General features: G+C 43.5%; 1 protein-coding gene across 1 annotated transcript; it reads right to left on the reverse strand.

Moving 5' to 3' along the window:
* Positions 1–5,712: 5,712 nt before the first annotated feature.
* On the reverse strand, positions 5,713–22,524 carry CREG2 (cellular repressor of E1A stimulated genes 2). Its single transcript, XM_074156793.1, has 4 exons — positions 22,090–22,524; positions 19,522–19,691; positions 7,661–7,774; positions 5,713–5,860 (listed from the first exon to the last, which is right to left on the reverse strand). The coding sequence occupies exons 1-4, from the start codon at positions 22,522–22,524 to the stop codon at positions 5,713–5,715; spliced, it is 867 nt and encodes a 288-aa protein (XP_074012894.1).

The raw sequence follows: 22,524 nt of genomic DNA on the forward strand, positions 1-22,524 counted from the left end.
GACCGCGCATGCGCAGCCCCGCCCCGGCGGAGGGAGGGGGCTGTTGGAGTGAGGGGGCGGGGATTCCACTCGCCCCGCCCCCTCCGGCGGCGGCCCCGCCCCGCGGGGAGCTCGTTTCGAGGGGGACGAGAAACGGTAAAAGGGTCGGTAGCGTGTCAACAAAAAAAAAAACATACTGGAGAAAAATGCGTTGACGTAGGAGGTGAAGGTACTGAATAAACACGATCATTTTATTGTTTTCTTTTCCATTAATTAGAATTATTTGTTACATACCTCTTCTTAAATCATAGAATCACAGAACGGTTAGAGTTGGAAGGGACCTTAAAGATCACCGAGTTCCAACCCCCCTGCCATGGGCAGGGACACCTCCCACGAGACCAGGTTGCTCAAAGCCCCATCCAGCCTGGCCTTGAACACCTCCAGGGATGGGGCATCCACAACTTCCCTGGGCAACCTGTTTAAAGCCTTACCTGTTTTTTCATACAAGGCATCTGTACCTTCTTCCAGCTTCTGGAATGGATCACTGGTTTTCACCAGCTGCCAGCCTTTTTGGGATGGTCTCAAACACCCATTTTTCCTTTAGAAGTCATGTAGAGTCATGTGGTCACGCCTCGTTAACCTACGCCACCAAACAACCTTGTCAAACTTGGGTAACGTCCTTTCCTTCCTAATCACGGTTATACGTTGTGGCTGGTGACGCAGACAGGGTCTAGTAGAGCCTGGAATGGTTTGTGCTGAAAGTGGCATCAGACAGAAGCCACGAGGTTGGTGAAATGCCCTATCCTGGGTTGGCACCAAGGCCAGTATGTTCCTATTTCTGTTTCAGAGACGGTGTTCAAATAAACTAATAGATAGATGGGTAAATAAATAAAGAAATAAATGAATTTCAAACCCAAAGTAGTCTTTAAAGTAACTCTTTAGCATTCTCCCAAAGTACCCGACAGCGTTAGGACTCTCTCCAAAGGCACTGAGCATTGTGACAACAAGATTAAAGCAGCAAAATCAAGAAGACAGCCAAGACTGGGCAGACAAAGTAATGTGGAAGGGACTGTGGAGAAGGAATGGGAAGCTGTGGGAACAACACATTAAAACTAGAGTTAATGAAGAAAAAAACAGGAAAAAGAGGATAAGGAGCAGGAGAATGTTGGATGGGAGAGGGCACATGGAGGTGGTGGCAGAGTAGAGGCAGGTAAAGGCCGAGCCATGTTGAAGGATGGCAAGTGACAGGCAATTCAGAAGGAGCACGAATTCAGTGTCTGGCAAAAAGCAGATCAAAAAAAAGTGAGAGTACTTTAGTGAGTCAAAAAATGATGTTCAAATGAGAAATTTTTGGTTACAAAAAAATTAAAAAAGTGAAAGACACTTAGTGTAATCAGAATAGACATCACTCCGGAAACGGGACAAAAGTAAAAAGGGTTAGTACAAAGGAAAATAACAGCTGCAGGAAATGTTCTTTTAAGAATATGGAGTCGCTGGAAATAGGAAACCGATGTTGACTGTGATTTGTACAGGTTAGGAAACTTGTCACGGTCCTCACAGCGAATGCAGTCCAACCAGTGGCAAGACAAAGGCTGTAAGGCGTAAATAGGAAACACAGGCTGTTTCCTATAACCTTTATCAGATATGAAGTGGGAATTTTAGTGGGAGAGCTTGAATTTTGTTGAAAGGAGATGGTGCGGGAAAGCAAGATGAAAAGGTAAGTTGTCAGCCCTGGCTTAAAAAAATGTGCCGGAGGAAAGCAGAGAGTGGTGAACAAGCTGTAACAAGAACTTGTAAGAGCAAGGCTAGCAAGGGAAGAAGTAACACTGAGGAAACTTCCAAAACACTATTAATGCACACCTGAGAGGTGAGTGCTCAGTCCCCACGTGCAGAAAAGAAGAGCAAACGTTGTTAAGAGTGACATTTAACTGCCACGGTGAAAGCAAATCTGACAGTAATGAGAAGACGAAGGAAAGATAAAAGGTGCTTGACTAGACTTTTCTCCCCAGAGAAAAGTGAGGCTGTACCACAGCAGATCTGAGTCTCAGATCCCAGAAGGATTTTGAGGGAAATTAGCTTGGTTCAGAAAAACTGAAAAAAAAAAAAAAAAAAAAGCAGCAGATATTCAGATATTCAGAAATTAGCTTGGTTCAGAAAAACTGGAAAAAAAAAAAAAAGAAGATATTCAGATCAGATAGAAATTCTAATGGCTGTCAGCGAAAGGTCAGTTACTCTGGCTAATGCTGTATTGCAGATTCAAGAATATTCTAACTGCAGCTTCCACTTTGAAATTTGTTTTATTTGTATTTATTTCTTCTCGATAGGCATTTTGTTAACAACATTCAGTATCTTTAGAAATCAAAATACATTGCAAATTGCTATACACATCCAGAAACAAGACAGGATGCATTTCATCCACCAAAGTGATGAAAATTTCATCAGAAACGGAGCATTCTTTGGTTAAATAAGAACAGCAGTTCAAGTTAGCTGTGCTTAAATCCTGTACATGCATTACGTTTGCACAAATTAGCAAAAAGTGAGAACCCAAGTTTAGAACTTTGTCTTCCTTTTTTTCAGCAAGTATACAGACATGACTAAATGCATCTCTTAAATATTGCAAAACCACAGTTGACGTTTTAAATAATACACGTTGCACAACAAGCTTTTTGGGAGAAGCTACAGAAATAACTAAAATACAGAACACATGGAAATAAATTACACATCAGCTAGTGGAAATGCTTAATAAATTCATAAGGGCTTATTAAGTTCTTTGATAAAAATGCTTATTTGTTAAAGCACAAATAAGTAGGATTTTTGCTATTGACTTGAACTGAAGCAAGATCAGACCCTTTACAGTCCCAAGGAACTATGATTTTATTATGATATCTCAGTAACACTCTTTGGGTTAAAAGCTTTAACAAACATCACTTACACGTGATGAACAATATCATTTGAGACATTTGTCAGTTTAAAGAAAAAAATGGAAGTAGTATATAATTAATAATGGAAAACCTAATTAAGCAAACTACCATCTCCTCCCCCTTTTTTTTTCTCCAGAAAATTCCACTCAAAACCTGCAGGTCATATTTCTGATGAATTTCTACAGACTTTCAAGGGCATTTATTGTAGCTATTCCTCGGGAGAAGGAAGCCTGAAATGAGAATAGGTGATTTAAGATGGCATTTCTTCATAAAGCCCCTTTTGTCACTTTACATGCCCTCGCCATTTCATGTTTTGAGGTTCTGTCAAGAGCCTCCCGGCAGGTCCATATAGAAAAGCTTCTTGATGAATGTGTCAATTTACAATACAGAAGCTACTCCAATTAATCTAGACGTGCAGGAAGACAGCCGATAGCAAGCAGGGCATTGTAAATTCAAAACCTTCCTTAGTGCACACTAACTTCTTAAACACTTCAAGCTCTACTGAACATTGTTGATACAACCCCTTACTGCTTTAAGGCAAGAGTGTTCATAACTTAACAGATAGGACCTAGGACCGTGGCACTGTTACCAGGCTGTCTAAGGAGGTAAGTGAAATCGAGAGTACAGTAGCAGCAGCATTTCTAAAATTCTTCCTCTCTTCTTGTTTAAACATTAAACTTGTACGCTGGATTTGATTCATCTCTGTGTGTTGAGGGGCAGGGGAGAGAATAGGCAGTTCAGGTCTCTCTGGGAATAGTAGTGAACTGGAATATCGAAGCATGTAATTAAAGTCGCACAGAAATGTTAGACCTGTGGAGATTCCCTTACAGGGTCTAGTGCTCTGCCTCTTCAACTCAGTTCTAAAAGTCCCGTTAATCCTAATGGGCAAAGTATCAAATCCATAGTGGACAAAGATCTCCATATGATATGAATCAAGGAGGATTTCACTTGGTGGTATTCTATAAATCTGTACAGAATGGGCCGTTTTGCTTCAGTACTACACTGAAGTGCAAGACTCGAGGGCAAACTCAAGTGGGAAAATGCTGCTCATCTGCCAAAAAAAAAGAAAAAAAAAGGAAATGGATTGAGGCAGGACACTTCCTCCTTTTGCGTAATTACCTCTGCAAAAGACCTGCACTGCTAACAGAGTCTCTGGCAATAAGACAAGAAAAAAAATGCTTTTAAGTGTCTTAACAACGTTTTTCCCCTGCATTTGTCTTCGATTCTTACAGAATATCAGGAATGGTAGCGATGCCCGGAGCCTTGAAGGGCTAAGCAACCCCTGGTAGTTAAACCAGCATGGTGCCCAGCTCCGCTCCGGGAATGAATCCTTCTCTCCATGCCTGAACCAAAATAAGCTCAGCTGCACTTAATTGGCTTCCAGCTGGTCAGAGCTCATGCAGCTGCCTCTGAGCTCTGCCCGAGGATTAACCTGTACGAGCTCAGGTCACTCAGCCAGGACCCAGGCTCAGGCTGGCATCCAGAGCTCGGGTGCCCTCCCAGGGATGCTGGAGGCATCTGTGCCCCACAGGCACAGAAACCCCATCTCAATGTGTCTCTTTCTTAATGCAACGGGGAGAGCAGCCATATAATTTGCAAACTGTGTACTGACTTGGCAGGTCAGCCATGGGACCTGTCTTACTCTGATGCCCTTAGGAACTGCAAAATAAGTTTACCAGGACATCTAGAGAAAGGGCTGAAGGTGAATAAAATACTTTTGAACTCTTTTAATATTATCATATGAGATGCCAAAATAAATTTGTACAAAGTTTGCTCTTTCCACGCTCAGAAAATGAATTTTTCACGGCCTGAAATACCTACCTATCTTTAGGCTTCTTTAAAAAATAAATGCATGAGCAGGCCCTTTAAAACTTGATGAGGAAACAGAGTTAAGGGACTGGCTCCACCTCTAAACAAGATAGTGGTGGTTTACGAAAATCATTTGCACAAATGAGTTAAAAATATAGCAGCGGCTGGAGAAGGGATGCAAAAAAATAGAGACTACAGGCTATTAAAAATACTTTTCCTGTCTCATAAAAGGAATAGGTTAGCCGAGAACATTTACTTAAATTATTTTTACAAGAATGTTTATACTTGCATTGGGATGATCCTTGTGGGGCTGATTTGGTTTGGGCCCTTAACGTGTTTAACCAGCTTTGTGTTAGTAAGAGACAAGTTATACAGGAGGCGTGTTGTTTGAGCTGCTTGCATTTTTTTTCTACTAAAAGAGATAATTTCCACTCAATTTCCAAGTGAAATATGAAATTAGATAATTAGGGAAAAACACATGTAGACAATATAATCTAGCAAGTGAGGACAGCTTAGCAAAATACTTTTTTAAAAACGTAAATATCTAAAGTTGCAGCTATTAAGTTTATCTTAGAGTACTTACGAACCAAGAGAGACTAAGCAGCAGTAATATCTCCACAATACATAGAGGGTTCTGAATAGGCAATTTGCTTTTTCTGTAAATCAGAACATTATATTTAGCACATACTGTAGTTTCCCTGTGGGTGCACAGCAATAAAAGTCAAAACAAACAGATACAAAGTGGTTTTAAGCAGCGTTCAAAATGATGCATTGCTTGTTTGAAATGACACGTTTGTACATTGCAGGGTAGGGCTAGTATCCACCTCTCCTTTATAATTTGAAAGTCTGTGTCAGTTTATTTTCACTCTGCTCCCTGTAAAACAGGGCTATTTTGAAGCCTTTGGGGGGAAAAAAAAATCACTGTAAAGTAACCATCCAGGATGAAATTTTAAAAGTGTTTGGAAAGGAAACTCAGAAGATCTCTATCTCAAAGCCCATTCAATCATCCTTTACTTGGAACTGCTTTTAAATACTCCTCTACTGCAACGGCAGAAACTTCTCCATACCAGCTTTGAAGCCAGATGTGCTCAATGTTCATTTTCATGAAGAACCATTCATAGCTGCGAGGCCACTTTCTTACCACCGGGTGCCTGGAAAGACAAAGAAAAGAAGAGGAAAAAAAAAAACCAACTTTAAAAGATGTGCCGAAGCATATGCACAGTCTGTTTTTTTTTTTTCCTTCAGTCTAGTGTGCTCAGCCAGGGTGAAACCTGAGATCTGAGAACCACCACCATTCATCTTTTTTGCCCTGCCTTGCAGCAAGGTTTATGATCCTCCACACCCCAGTCTGGCGAGAACTGCAAGGAAGGCAGCCAGCGAGCACCACCTTCCTTCCCCCCTTGCAGAACCCCGTCTCTGAAGGCAGACGTTGTTTGGTCTCCAAGTGAAAAAAAAAACTAGAGGAGATTTTCTGGAAGTGCGTCAGGGTTGTGCTTGTATCTGTTCAAAGGAAAAGGTGTTCTGAAAATACTACATCTTCAGTAGCAGTTGTTGTGGTACAGCCAGAGAGCTAATGAAACTGGCTAGCAGGCAGAGCACAGCCTCTTCGAGCTGCTGCCTGCTAGTCTTCTCGTCCTCTATTTCTGTCTCATTTCTTGGCCCTGCTTTTACAACTAGCTTGAAGAGATCCTCCCCACCAGCAATACTGGGTGCAGACCTCTGGTCCCCAAGCCCCAGCAAGTGCATCTACAGAGGATGCTGTGGGATGCTCGGCAGCGGTGCAGGGAGCAGACACAGCAGCTCAAGCTGCAGACTTCACAGGAGCGTGAGGGAAGCGGTGCAAGTCGGGGCAGACCCAACCAGACGGTTGGTTTGGCAACCTCTGGCTTCAGCTGGGGTTTGCCACCATTTTCTGAGCTGTCCCTTTGAGCACCCATGACTGTGGTGTTGGGAAGTGGCTCCAGCTACTGCTGGCGTTGGATGGGTGAGCCCCGGCAGCCCTCACCATGTCCATCTGGCTTTTGCTCCCTGACAGTGGAGCATCCGCTGCTGAGGCACCAGTGGACTTTGGCTCATGTAGGAGTCTGATTTCTGCAAAGTCTGTAAAAAAGGCTTGTGTGCCAATATAGCCCTCGTCCATCTCTGGTCCCATTTTTGCTATTGATGGCGTTAGAGTACCACCCTAACTCCTTCCAGCAGACCACAGAGATTATTGCCTCTGGGCTGTTTGGATCCCAGTTCATCCCAGTTTCCCAGCAGTATTTGATTGACCAGGCAGGGTGCGCCTGGAGGACCATCTCGGGCAGCCTGTGTGGGAGGTGTGTGACCCAGCTAAGTAATGTTCGGGCTTTTCACGCCTGTTATTCTGAAGACCCACTGAAAGGCATGGGGGCACACCCTGGGTGTGTGCATGTCTGTCAGGGTTGTGCTCACCTGTGTTCAAAGGAGACTGTTCTGTAAGTATTACGGCCTTGGAAACAGTTGTCATGGTACGTCAGGAGAGGCAATACAACCCGTAAGCTCCACCCTGCAAATAGGTGTAAGCCCAAAGGCAGCAGCACTCTGCTGTGTCTCTGGGTGGGGGGCTGTGGCTGAAGAGCACTACCTGTCCTAAGGTGGGGAAAAATCATTAAAGGGAACAAGTACACCCTGGATTTACGGAATCTCTCCTCGGAGCCAGGTGAAATATGTTCATAACCCTCAGATTATAAACCACGTGCTTTACCGGAGTCCAACACTGGCTAATTGCATTTCCATATTTCATGACCTCAAGAGTTAAAAGGAGGTCGCACAGCTCTGCCTGTCGTTCCAAGCCACACAGGAGCCAACATGCTGCGTGGCTCCAAAGTAAAGATCGGGCTTGTTACTTCTCAGATCTTCCATACCAAATGGCTACATATTTGTCTCAAACTTGTGGGTTGCATTCTGCTACGTGCCTGTTACATACAGACCTGGAAAACATTGCTTGCTTGGCAAATTCCACTTCCTCCGGAGGCACCGTAACCATCTGTCCCGTGAGAGTCAGCCTGGCACACCTTGGATCCTCCGGATCAATTACATTTTTTCTGTGCACAGAGAAAAATGCTCATGTGTAATAACTTGTTTTCTTTGTTAAAGGTTTCGGAGAAATATTAATTCCTGCTTGCATGTGAAAAGCTTCAGTATTTTGTCAAGCCTTGCAGGTCTTTTCTAAATGCAGCTACAACATTTTGGGGGGAGCTCTTGAAGGAAAACTCAACTGAAACAGATCTCAGCTGTAAAGATTTCCTTAATCTTATGCTCTTAAAAACTGGATCAATATATTTGAGATTGTAAAAAACGGTGAAAATGGCAGTTTTCCCAAACATATGTACAGACCTGAATTCAGGATTCTGAAGAGAACTAGTGATATGGTCACTCTGTGCCTATGCTACAAAACAAGCATGCACATGTGTATTTTTGTGTAAAACATAAGGTCTTTTCCTTGTACCTAGCCTAGAAACTCAATCCTTGTTCATTTTCACCCATCTTTCAGCTGCTTTACACCAAAGAGACAAGTAAGGTCTATTAAAAAATATTCTCCAACTGCCTTCATCCTTCAGACCCAGACAGGGAAGGTACTTGTTGCTTTTTGGCTCTTTCTGTACAGTAATAATAAATAACTCCCATTACTGGCTGCGGGGCAACTGCTGACTCTGACATATACAATACAAGGATATAAATCATAAGTAAATTGACCAGTCGTAAAAAGAAGGTTGTATGAAATGATTGCAAAGGCCTGATTCTGGCAAGTGCTGAGCAGCCCCAAGTCCCACTGCCAGCAGTTTGAGACTGCTCAGTATCTCACAGGGACTGTCTCCCCACAGAAGAACATAAGCCCAAAAAACCACATTAGGAAACGAAGACTGCATTTCTTCTTCTCTGTGTTTTAATCTGAAGCTGCAAATCACAGTAAATTACATCTCATCTGTGTGCAATTTTACTTAAAGATCTTTGTTTGAGCCCTTTAGCCTTAACTGTGTGCAATCTGCAATGGCTTTTTTTTTTTTTTTTTTTTTTGGTAATAATTCTCAATATGTGTCTGTTGCATGCAGGAAACATATGGGCATCCTCCTGCAGCTAATTTAACACCTGCAGATTCCCCGCAGATGGTTATGAAAGGCTGTGTAGCCCACTGGGTGAAGTATTTGCTTTTATAGATAGGGCCATGAACAGAGATAGGCAAGGAAGTATGGGGGGCTGATTGATACGCAGCTATGCCCAGTAAGCACTTGGCACCGTCTGTAGCCTGAGCTCCAAAGAGCCATTTGCAGTTCATATCATCTCTGAGATGTTTTTTCAGCATCCTGGAGCAGCAGTTGTCTGAAGGGTGTGTTCAGCTTAACAACCTCTGGACAAACTCCACTCATCCTCTTTTTCTTCTACCATGCTTTCTGCAAGGGAGGAAGGGCACCTGCCAAGGATCAAGCTCAAACTTTCTGTTCACATCAATAAAAAATGGTCTAATTTTCTCTAGTACATTTTTTTTATTATTATTATGAAGTAATAAATGAATGGTGTTCTGAGTACCTGAAAATCTGCATTCCCTACCCTGGCACTGGGTTTATTCCTGTTGGTGTGGATTCAGAGTACAAACCTGTCTCCATGGCCAGCTTGGCACGCTGTAGATCCTCAACACTAACTCCTATGGCATGCCGAAGATGGGGTTTCCCAGCTGGCTTACAGTGGCCTCAGAGCATCCTGTCCCTAAACAGCTCCATTTCCCGGGGACACCCATAGCTCCTGGCATTTCTTTTGCATAGACTTTGGGTGTTGTGTGGCCATTCGGTGCCTGTGGTCCAACGAAAAGCTCAGCCACCAAAACATGAATAAACATAGGTGAATGCAGCGCATACAGCTGTAGAGTGAGGAGCTGAATCCCGCTGACAAAGGATGTCGGCTGAGGGTCTGCACGTCCAGCAGCCAGGACAGTGCAGACTCACACTCTTGCAACTGCTGGCCCTGGATAGCAGTCCCAAAGTCCATTTGAAGTGATCTCCTCATCTGTTGTTAACTTTTGTGCTCAATCTTAATACTGTATCAACACCCTCTATGTAAGTTTATATATTTAACTTGCTGATTCTTAAAAATACAGAAGGGAAGGGACTTCTCACTAGCAAAATTTCAGTTCAGAAGATCGTTTTAAACTAATAACTGTGTATCTGTGTATATGAAACCATTTCTTCCCCAGCCTAACAGTATCGTAAAACAACTGAAGAGCTGGGAAAAGCAGGAGTATTTGCAAGAGCCCTTCTTGGGCATAGCTCCTAGGTAAGAGTTGTTAATTACTTTCAGGGGGAAAATTACTTTCAGGAGGGAATCAGAAAGGGATTGTTACTAAAGGCTGTCTGCATCTCATAGAGCGGATCAAAGTGAGAGATTTGGGTGTGATCAGGGACAGTGGGAGATTTTGGTCTGACACCTTCTCAAATTACAATTATTTGATCTTTTTGTGCAAGTACATGTTTATTCTAAAAGCATACTCATTGATTTTGAGTAGGCAATAGACCTGACGTTGCTGTGGTTAAGCTATGAATCCTGCCTGCCTTTGCTGAGACATTTTTGTCTGATAGGACTAGTGTCAGATGTGACTCTCCCTTGATTTACAGGAAAAACGGCTCTCCACATATTTGGCTGACAACAAAACCCACACACTGTACATCCATGTCCAGAATGGGTTTATTTCTGTTTTTTTTCCCTGGCTCCTTCTTCTGTTTGCAGTTTTCTCTATGTACTTGTGAGTCACGGTGTTACACTGATCGACACACACAATACTATCTTCCCAGTAGAAGTTATTCAAACTGAATTTTACATATTGGAATAATATTCTGGAGGGTCAGTTTATTTTTCTGGGAAATGAGGTGAACAAATTATTTGCTGAGATTATGTTAGATGAAGTTTTGGAAGAACTGAACAGGGCAATAATACATTTAAGTTCAGTATGCTCTGTTATTCCTTTGTTGGCTTTGCTTTTAGCGCTGCCTCTTATCATGGGTTTTCTGTTTCAGAACAGGAGCCTTGTATTCTAATCTTACGTTAGCATTAGTATTTTCTTTATCAAAGGAGCCCTTCATATTCTGAAGTAAATCTGTTTCAGCATCATTTTTGGCATAGTATTTCCCTAATGATGTATGATTACTTTTACACTTTTTAAACCATCAAAAATGACTGAACTTACAGCTACAACTTCTAACTCCACAGGTCTTGAATCTTCAGTGCTGTTACCAGTGCAACTAATGTAAATGCAGGCTTTGCTTCCTAGGAATAAAGGGATATAGCCAGGGATAAATCTCGTATTTTTACTAAAGATAATAAAGCTATACCAGGGATAAATAGGTATATTTACTATATACCTCCTCCCTCACATCTGTAGAGGTCTAGTCATGCTTTCGCTAGTCATTTCTTGCCTTCTGTATAAATAAACGCATACTCAGCTCTCAGTCCTTGGGTTCCTTTTATCTTCGTTGGCACAAGAACAAGTAGGTGCGGAAGAGCAGCTTTATATAACATTTGTGCGCTGCTGACTGGGGGTGAGGGGGAGGCAGAGCCAGGGGGAGAGACAGTAACACTGTCTCTCTGTCCAGGAAACCCAAGGTGGCTTCTCAGGCCCTGTCTTCACCAGAATCAGGTCCTCTGGCTCCCTGGAGAGGAATTCCTGAAGGCTATGAGGGGAAAAGAAAGCAGGGAACTGTGGAAGGAGACCAAGCAATAGGGAACATGTTTATTTTTTTTATGCTTACGTAAAATACATACACCTTGTTGCAGAAATTGAGGGATGCCAGATTAAAATGGAAGAAGATTCTATTTGTGCATTTTATAAGAACATAGTGCATTAAGAGAGATTATCTTAATTATTTATCTGATTTGCGAAGAGACAAGAATTGATTGTCTCCATTCCTCTGCTTGCAGTGAGCAAACTAGGTATGCGGAGTTTGACCCAGTCCAGCCAGTTGTCTCTTCCAAGTCTGTAAGATGAGCTCATGAGCTGCATCCACTTACAAAGGTGCCAGCTTCACTGACCTTAAGGAGAAGCCTGTGTCCAAGAGAAATAAGTTTCCCAACAGCGATGCAATGCCACGAAGCGCACTGCTGATGAACACGTCCCACTTCTTTCAATGCGTACCACTTCCGCACTTTCTGGGTCATGGTTCAAGAGTGGTTCCGAGTAAAGAGTGCCACCTACTCATTAAATTGTTTACTACACTAGCCATCTCTTGGACTTTAATTAGAAGCTTCCTACACAACAACTAGCCAAGTCCAGATCTGATGAACCATTCAGGCTGATGCGGTTGTATTGGCACACGAGGTGACGAAGTTGGGACTTTGTTAGGATTCCTTTTTGCAGTTGAGATCTCCGCTTTGACTGGTGATGCTCTGTCTCCTGGTTTCTGACCAAAATTATCCCTGGGGTATCATCTTAATTCTCAGCCTCAGCAGTCCATTAGTGAGGTGAAACAGATCTGGCACAGATCAGCAGTAAAGGCAAAACAGGAGTTTGGGAGGCATTTGGGAAGGAGAACCAGGTGTTCCCAAGAAGGAATCAGTAGGAGAAAGGCAGCTAATGCTCCAGGGACTAGGAGAGGAAGCAGGCATCTATGGAGGGGAATATCTCTTCTTCTTCTTCTTCCCCAGCCTCCTTTTCCCACAGAGAAGCTGTTATCCTTCTCCTCCACTCCCCTGAGAAGACAGGACCTTCCATCCTCCCTGTTAGGATCCATAAATCCTCCCCATCTCCCCTGAACACAGTTCTCCCTGTCCTGTGAGAAAGCACTGCTTTTACCCCTCTACCTCCTGAGCAGAATGGAAGAGAAAAGATGTTGAGAAAGAGCTTTCTCCTATTGCAGAAAAGGAGAGTCAGAGAGCCAAGAAGAAAGCCCCAGAGAACAGTTTTCCTACATTTTTTTTTTCTACTTTAGAGCATGCAGCTCACGTGTGGCATAAGGGCAATAACGACTGTCTCCACACGTCCTAACCTTCCTATGGTGGCAGCAGCAGCCATACAAAGCCATGCAATTAGGAGGTGGTGACAGGCTGCTGGAACAGCTCATCCTTGCCACCTCCCATGGACACAAGGTAGGCATCCTGTCACCCTGCACAGGGCTCCTCTTCCCCTAGCCCCAAACTGGGCATGAGGTGAAGACTCAGAGGTATTTTCTAGTATATACAATACATGATAGAATTTCTTGTGCCCTAAAATCCACAGAAAGGAGGAGAGGAAATGCTGTGTCCTGAGAGAATTAAAGTTCTTGTAATTTTGATTCATTAATGTGATTAATTTTGAAAAGCAAGTTATACTCCTCATACATTTCATTTGCTCGCCACTAACTACTGGAGCCTCTGAAGCAGAAAAAATGCATTGGTGCTGCTAATCTGCATGCCACAAACGTCAAACAAAATCTCTGCTGAAAGCAATTTCATAACCTGAAAGCTGTTGCTGACCTTCAGCTGGATTCGGCCGGGCAGTTTTACCCTGCCCTGCTCTGATTTTGACAAGAATTTCTTTATCAGCCGTGTTTGAGAGCCAGCAAAGATCATTAAAAGACATCTTTGCTTTTGCTTTTGGAAGAGCAGTCTTCTGTTCTGAATCTGAAGTCAGGCTTGGGAGCTGAAGAGTATTGGTACAATGGCTCCTCTGCATCCAAGTGAGCCTGTATTCATAGGAGGCCTGTTTTTGGGTCTCAAATAATTTCACTCTTCCTAGAAGATAATCCTTCCGAAAATGGTTTAATTACAATTTGTTAAGTGAAGTCAGCCTGTTTGTCTGTTTTCATTGGCAATAACAACTCACTTCTTTAGGTGAATTCTATGTTTCAGACAGGAAACTTTTATATAGTTTAACCATAGACAATTCAAAGGGGAAAAAAAAGAATCACAGCATCAACTATTTCTGTAAACAGAGTCAGAGAAATACATACTACTTCAATAGAAAGGGATTTTGGGAAGTTGGTTATTTAAGAATACAGGAAAAAAAGAGTAATTTAGAGCTATATTGTGTGCATTGGGTCATGATGATAGTAGGTTTCATGTTTGACTTTCTAAGTTGGTATCATCATGATTTTTTAAATACAGATTTTTCAGGAACAGCTACTGACATAATTATTTGCATATGACTAAAAAAGGCCAATATAAATACCAGAACTGGAAATGTGTCTGTGCCACAAAACTGTGAGGTGGATCTCAGACACTGAGGGATGTCTCGATTCAGCCTTTGTCTTCTGCGTGCGTCATTTATCTTTGCGTGAAGATGCAGTGCCAGATTTCTTTGTTATATTCATCCTCGTATTAACAGACTGTGACTCAACAAACCCAGGGGTAGCTATGACCTCAAGTTAGGCCAGGGGAGATTTAGGATGGAGATTAGGAAAAATTTTTTCACTGGAGGTGTTGTCAAACACTGAAACAGGCTGCCCAGGGAAGTAGTGGAATTGCCATCCCTGGAGGTATTTAAAAGATGGGTAGACGTAGTGTTTAGGGATATGGTTTAGTGGTGGTTTTGGCAGCGTTGGTTGGACTCGATGATCTTAAATGTCCCTTCCAATCTAGACGATTCTATGATTCTATATATTGGATGGCCAACTTACATGTCAAATGTTATGCCTACCACCCATGGCAATCTCTCAGGATTGCCCAGGAAAGCAGTTGGAGGTTTATGCACGCTGCTGATCAACCACCCGGCAGGGACCCTAATCCACCGAATTACTCTCCTATTCCCACAGCCTGCTGGTATCCAGGAGTGCTGGAGATGCTCAGCACTTCCCATCTGCCTTTTCAATGCAGAGTTTAGGAAACCTATGGAGCCAGCTTATATCCACTGAAGATGTCTGCCTGGTTGTGCCAATCTGCTACCTCAAGCAGTGATGAGCATGGTGGGTAAAATGGCTCTGATGGAGCCACCTCAATGCAGGCCATAAACCAGGAGAGGAACTTGGGTCCCCCAAAATCATTCAGAGTCTGCAGTGTGGATTTGAAACACCATCCTCCAAACTAAGAGCAAAGGAAAACAAATGCATAGACTGACCCCATTGCTGCTTTTCTTTTTCCTTTGTGTGAAAACCAGTTCACGGCAGCCGTGTAACTGCTCCTTCTCTAAGAAAGCTGCAGTTGGTCCCTATGAATGTGCTGAACCTGATGTCAAGGAGGTGACACACGTTTAAAATTAATTGCCTGTTTTCCAGACTGCAGCTGTAGCGAGGCAGGCCCAGGAGCTTACTTGGAAAGGGAGATCCTCTGAGCAGCCTGTGCCTTGGGAAAAGCGTTTAGAACAATAGCTGCTCTATTCTTTAATGTCGGGCTCCGTCTTGCTCCCTCTGAAAGCTGTAAGAATGGGACTCAATCTTTTCAGCTTGTCTGTGGCATAGACATGCCAGCTTAGTCTATTTATAGCCCTGAACCATTTAATTTTTCTTGCCTCTATTATCCATTTATTAGCCTTCAGATAGGATGCAGCGTCGTTACTAACTAATGCTTTCTGTAGCCTGGCCATCTGAGAGCCTCCTCAGAGAAGTGCAGCCCGTCCCCCTCTGGGAAATGGCAGTCTCTAGGTCAGAGATGAGGAATCCAGACTGTAGCTGCAACATTATAATGTCTTGCAATTAGTGCCTATTCAGATGCCTTGCAGCTCTCTTTCTTTCATTATTTAATGTTTTTTCTCTTATCAGTTTAGGCTTTTCAAATTTTCTCTCCAGCTGGTTAAATATTAAGGCTGGAGCACCAAAAAGGCCATTCTGTATTCCTCACAGCCCTGAAAGTGAAAATACTTATTGTCATGGTTTGAAACTTGAGTCTGTTCTGAAACAAAACAAATGAAATTCACTATTAAATAAATTTAATATCAAACTGATGTACATGTACACAAGTCACTTGATACTCATTAGATACAAGAAGACTATTGAAATGTCAGCTATGTTTTCTTTCTAAAGGCCAGAGATTTCTTTTTGCGTGCAATAGGTCAGAAGCATTTTTCAGGAGAGCGCCAAATACTCCCAGGAGCACTGACTACCGGCATCGACCAGCTTTCACATTTATTTTAATTCTTTCAGCTCAGAGCAAGTTAATAATGAAATTCTAATACAATTCCACATGAAAACGAGCTACAAACGCATTGCTGGCATACAAAGACATGAACTTTCTCACGTAGAGCATTATTCATTTAGCTATTTTGTATAATTATTTTGAAACCAAAACAATGATGCCCTTGGCTGAGAGAACTTTTGGTACTACAACCATCTATAAATGATACTTTGCAAAGGAAATCCCATAGATACCATCTTAATACAGATGCCATCTTTAGTGCTTAGTGATACGGTTTAATGATGTTTTTTTATCAGAGTTAGGTTGATGGTTGGACTAAATGATCTTAAAGGTCCCTTCCAACCTAGACAATTCTATGATTCTATGTTTCTAATACTAGCAGGACTTGAGGTCTTTCACAGTAAAAGGTCTTGTCTGTCATATAGTGTGAGTAAAGAAGAGGAAGAAGCCTGCTATACAAAACCTGAGCCACCACAGAATCACAGAATCTTCATGGTTGGAAGGGACCTTTGAGATCATCGTGAAGGATGCTAGGCACTAGTCATGGCACAGCCTGACTTTCTCAGCAGGTAGAGCCCACCCTGAAGGGATGCCTGGGCTGCCCTTGGGTGGCAGAGGTTGCCAGCTGGTCTTGTCACCAGTTCTGCAAGCAGTGATGGGGACAAGCAACCCCACACACTGGCAGTGGGGTCCGGACACCCTTGTGGTTTTCTTCATTGTGGGACTGCCTGCAGAAGCCCTCCCTCTCTGTGGGGTAACGGTAGGACACTCTGCAGGGCTGCAGTTTAAAACATTGCTAGTTTGAAATGTGAAAATCAACCACAGGTTAAAATGGAAATTCATTTCTGACCCTGGTTACAGGGGAAAGGGAAAGAAGAAATTAAAGTCCTGGTGCCCACATGTGTCCTGGCTGTGAGACAGCCCCAAAGCTTGCTCACATTCTCCTAGCTATCGTCAAAAACACAAACTGCAGCTCAACAAATGCCCCAGCTTCTCGTTCCCCATATCGCTTGTTCTTTGCACTAATGCCAACCAACATCTGTTCCAGATGAGAACTCCAGAAATAATGAAAAACAAACTGAATATAAGAGCAAAATAAATAATGCAAGGAGCACTGATCAGACTCTGAATCTGTGGACTCAGTTCAGTAGTAAGCTCAATATTTAGAGTACGGTTACATGCTAAAATGGGGATGTCCTATTTTCCTCTACCTTCTTCCGTCCCCTCTCCTTTGCAGTCCTCTGGCTTTTGGGGAACTGATTCAAGTTACCAACCCAGTAGAAATCTAACAAAAAAAGAAAAGGAAAGAGGTTTCTGCTGGGTTACTGAGCTAAAATAGTCCCACCATATGGTCAGCTGAAGTGGGGGATGGGGGGGGAGCTGGGATTTCATGGCCAGGAGCAGCAACGGCCATGGGAAGAAAGGGAAAAGGACTGGCAGAAAACCTTATTCTCATCATCGGGTTAATTTTCTTCAGATTTATGTTTTAACTCAGGGTCGGGCAAAGTCCAGAGCTGATGGAGGAGGGGCAGGACATGGCACACCATGAGACTGGTGGTGGGGAGGGAGAGTAGGGATGTGACAACTGGTAATTAGTTTGGCCTAAGCTGTCTTGAAAATCCAGGTTTAGCTCCTTGGCGGTGCCCAGAGAGCTCTTCTTGCCAGAGAGCACAGTCTCAGGCTGTGCAGGGGTCTAGAGAGTCGAGTGCCAGAATCCAGGTTGCCCTGGCTGCAAGACAAACAGCAGCACCTTCTGGCACACGAAACAAAAGGGTAGTGGTTTGGAAATTAATAGTTACTTAATAGAAAGAGAGCAAATATATATTCTCAAAGGGTTGTGATGTATATGAATTTCATATTTCTATAAATCATGCAGCATTTCTCTTTTGTTGGTGAACTGGCACTTTCCAAACAGGTAAAACAGGTGGTGATGTTGCTGAAACATAAAAGGCAAAGTCTTTCAAGAGTGGATTTTTAAAGTCAGGGATGAAAGGCCACACTTAAGTGCCTAAATAGGTGTGCAGTTTTCAGAAGTGCTCAACACCAGAAGTTATCATCAATGAAAGCTGCTCTGAGTCTTGAGACTCTGAAAACAGGGCATTGGGTAGGTGCTAGGGCATTGGGATTAACATACATTTTTAACCACTTGGTCTAGATATTCAGCTTACTATTTGATTGAATGAAAACTCTTAGAAAGCAGCAATAAGTTCCATTAGCCTGTTACAAAATAACTTTTGTTGTTAACATTTACTTAAATTTGAAATTATTGATTCAAAATATTTAATGAAATAATTTTAAGGAACAAGCAGAGCCATTCTGATCTTAACTTCACCCTGTTGACCTTCTCAAGCATTCAAAGCTGAATTACCTTAACAAATATTGTGATAGAAGCTTCCTATTAGGTGTTTGACATTGCAAGAGGACGCCATGACTTCCATTCCTTGGGAATAGGATGTCAGCCCGAAATCACTTGTACTGCTTAGGACTAAGAAACATTTCATTTTGCCGCCATATAACACTTAAGAAAACAGACAGTATGTTCTGGAGGCAGCTATGGGCAAGTACAACAGTAATGTGATTCATATTTGCCATTCATTGTTTTTTCCAGTGCTGTTCCCAGCTTGAGAGGAAGGATGATGCCCAAGGCAATCCCCAGCTGGGAAAATCTGGGATCCAGTTCTTAAGACAAACCTCTTCTCCCCCAAAGAAGACCTTAAATTGGGGTAAAAACTTTCAGTCCTGTTTCTTTCTGAAGCAGCCTGAAATTACGAGTTCTTTTCTCTCTCTCCTTGGAATATCAGCTAAGATCTGCTTTGGTAAGAGAGTCCTGTCTGACACAATTTCGGTGTCGTGTACCTTGTCACGTAAAAAGGCCTTTGGCAATAACGCTTCACACAAGGGTGACCCAGCCAAGTTTGCCACTTGTTTGACTGTAAACAAACATATGGCAGAGATACGTGTTTTTCAAGGAGACAAGCATGGAGGGAAAATTGAATCATCTTTGAGTCTACATACATACATTTTACACATGTAAAGCTTCAGTGATCTGGAATTATTCATTGTACACATGATTAGGAAGAAAGAAGTCAACTCACTGCTATCTCAAGAGAGACAAACCTGGGGCTGGCTGTAGATCAGTAAATCTCAGACCCGCCTTCCTTTATGTGGGGAATTGTTTACTGACTGTGATATACAAGGTGCCAAAATTTTGTGGCAATATCATATCTAATCGTATCCTCTGAAGAGGTGGAAATTAGACTGAGTGGCATGGTCCTGAGTTGTATAACTTGTGAACCGAGAGCCTGAGATCCCCTTACAGACCCTAGAGAGCGAAAGCCCTGTCAAGGCAATCAGCAGGGCCTCCAGAGCTGGGCAGCAGAGTAAGGGGGTCTGCTTCACCATGACTTGGATAGCCCTTGAAATAATATGGACTCCATTGACTAGATCGTCATGGCCCATAATGGGATCTTGAACATCTAGATTTTATCTAGCACCTCCAAGAAGAGGTTAAAATTTAGGTATGTTAATGTGCGAGCTGAAAGCCACTGCAGCTGCTGAAACTACAATATACTTCAGTGACATTTCTGCTTTGCTTTACCATGCTTTACTGGGGCAACTTCCTGCAAAACAAACCTAAGGAGAAGCTTGTAGCTGATGGTGAGAGCCAAAAATAAATGCAGGTCACTGAAGGTGGGACCCAGCATTTTGTTCTGTGGAGTCTGTTCTCACTGAGGGTGCTAGTGGACAGATAAAACTCTGTTACCTGCAGAAATTTCCGTCTGCCTCTGGCAGGGTCAGAGAAGCCACAGGATTCTTCAGGAGATCTGCCACAGTGTTATCCTTCGGCGTCACGTAAAAGAAAGGGATTCCAGTGCTATTATTGACGGGACCGTCACTGAGAAGTAAACAGTTCCCATAGGGCATACCTTGGATCTGCAAAATCCAAATAAGCAACTGGTTACAACTTTGTACATAGATGGTTTACAATGTTGGGAATTCCCTCAAGGTCTCTAGCAGAGAGGACAGCAACGCCCAGTCTCCCACTTTACATTGTCACCATGAGACAGACTTTCTTCTAAATTAAATCTATCATGCTTCTGTGGAAACAGATCTCTCCTCTATTTCTTCTTTCCAGTCCTGTCCATGACACTATAGGGAACATTTTCTCTTCCACCAAATTAAAAACGTTTAAGTGCATTAGAATCAATGCCATCAGCGTCAAGCAATGTTCATTCCAAAACAGTGCTGATAACCTTTTCTCAAAGCCAAAAGGATACAGAGCCTAATTTAGCCTTGATTCAGCCTGCTTTTACGCTAATTTTGCCTCCCCTTTTGGCCTTGATTTGCAACGTGATTGCAGTGGTTTGCCAAGCGAGAGGGGAAAGGGTTCTAGCTAGAGTTGTGTTTAAAGTCGAGCTGGTTGTCAGCTCTGCTGCCTGGGCAGCAACCTCAGCTATGGGGGGATGTGGGGTGGGACTCAGCCAGCAAGCCAGCTGGAGCAAACCTTCCTCACATGCCGGAGGAGGGACACCAGGGAGCCAAGTTTTCTCCCATACACTGACTCGCGTACACGCAGTGGATATAACGCATGCAAAAATGCCCTTGCCCAGTCGAGACAGGCTTTAATATTCTCCATAGTGATTTGTACTCCTACCAAGTTTTTCATCCCATTATAAATCACAATGACAGATAGTTAATGAATGACTGTTTTTTTATGTCTTCAGATATTTCTTTCCTCATGGTCAATTAGATGTTAAATAGTAATAGTAAAATTATCGGTCAATACATTAATTCAATGTAACTGGTAAATCCTTTACAGCAAAATCAAATTAAGTACGAATAGTTAATAAGAAAAGTCTGGATGATGTTATTACCTGGATTGCATGCTTTCTGATTTTTAATGTTTATATGCCTTTAAAATTCTAATGCTTATAGTGCTTATAAACAGTCCTTGTTAGCATTCCTTAGAAGGAATGCTTTAATGAAGCTACGTAACTTAACTTAAAAACTAAAAATACTTGTTTATTATTAAGAGTTACAATGAAAAAAAAAAAAAAGCAGCTGTCAGTAATAACGCAGGCCATGTTTTCATTGCCTAAAATGCTCAGTCTGTCATGCCTGGTTTATGTTACAGTGGATTCTCAAAAAGAATTGCGATCACAGGCGGCACAACTTAGCATTCAGAGCAGCAACATCCCCCTCATCAATTCCAAATTTTATTATGAATCCAATTTTTCTGTATTACCTCTGTGTTGTAACTAGAAACAGCTAACTGCAGACTGTATTACGGCTGTAATTCCACTGAGGGTTTCTGGCAAGAGCATAAACCAGAAGAGTTAAGATCATATGATTTAACAGGATTTCCAACAATCTGATGTAGAATTACAGGCCTCGTGTGTGCACATATATATTTATTTAATGGTGTCTTTTTTTAAGCTGTTACTTTGTTTTTCACAATAACATAAACTGCCACTGACTCAGCCAAGCTTTCTGAAGATTAATGTGCTTCTAACTTTGTCTATTTTTTAAATTATAAGTTAATTAATCTGTGAATACTTTCAAGAGAAGATTAAAGCTGGGTATTTTCTTGGTTTTTCTTCTCCTTTTTCTTCTTCTTTTGTCTGAGTGGTATCACATGCTGTGCCTAATTCCAACCTTTCATTTGAAAAGGGGAAAAAGGTTAAAGCTGGGAAAAATAATGACCCCGATTCTCCAGTGCAGGCCAGCTATTTTTGCTTAATGCTTCTGATGGAGAAATGGTCCTTTAAGCCGTTATAACTGGACAGCTGCGGGAGGGACAGATTTGGTGGTGGCCCAGCAGACTCTCCTCTTCCTCCTCCTCCTCCTCATGCCTCTCTCCCGCTGGCCAGTGACAGCCAGAGCCCGGGGGAGTCATGGGGGACTCGGACCCCGCTCAGTCCCCGGGGCAGGCAGCGTGGCCGGGAGCGGGCTCAGGGATGCTACCGGGAGTGAAAAAGCCTCCCTTCAAAAAAACCAACGTTGTCGCTCAGGCTCTGCCTTAAAGACTTTGCTTTTTCTGTGCCTCTTCGGTGTGTTTATGTTTTTGTTTTTGTTTTTGTTTTTAACGTGCCTCCCTTACAGTACTCCAAACAGGATTTCTCTTCCCAGAGTTTTTACCCTTTTCCCCATTTTTTTTACCCTTTTTACCCATTTGGTGGCTGCTGACACCGGCGGGACAGACCGCAACGTCGCTCCCGGCGACAGGGGGTGTCGATGCTCCTTAGCAGCTCACGGGTGACCGCGGCAGGCCGTGGGAACCGGGAAGGGGCGGGAGGGGCAGGGGGGACGGAACGGAAGGGGGGCACCGTACCTTTCCTTGCGCGGCCCGCGTAGCCACGAAGCCCCAGGTGTTGTAGCGGGCGAGGAAGCGGGCGGTCCCGGCGCGTCCCGCCGCCCCGCCGCCCTCCCGTCGGTAGGAGAACATCCTGGAGGGGGCGGCCCCCTGCCCCGGCCGTCTCGCCGCCGGCCCGGAGCCCAGGGCGGCATCCTCCCGGTAAGCCGAGGCCGGGTAGCTCTGCTTCCAGAGGCCGCCCGTCTCCTCCAGCAAGGCGGGGAGGGTCTCCTCGGTGGAGGAGCTGTGCAGCTCGTCGGCCGCCGCCCCCCCCTCGGGCAGCGGCCAGGACACCGAGCTGACCACCACGTAACCCCCCGCGCCGCCCCACAGGAGACACCACCACCACGCCGAGAGCCACCACCCCGTCGGCAGCCGCCGCCGCCACCCCGCCAGCCGCCGCCCCGCCGACAT

This window comes from Numenius arquata, chromosome 1, assembly GCF_964106895.1.
Source record: "Numenius arquata chromosome 1, bNumArq3.hap1.1, whole genome shotgun sequence".
Taxonomy (NCBI): domain Eukaryota; kingdom Metazoa; phylum Chordata; class Aves; order Charadriiformes; family Scolopacidae; genus Numenius; species Numenius arquata.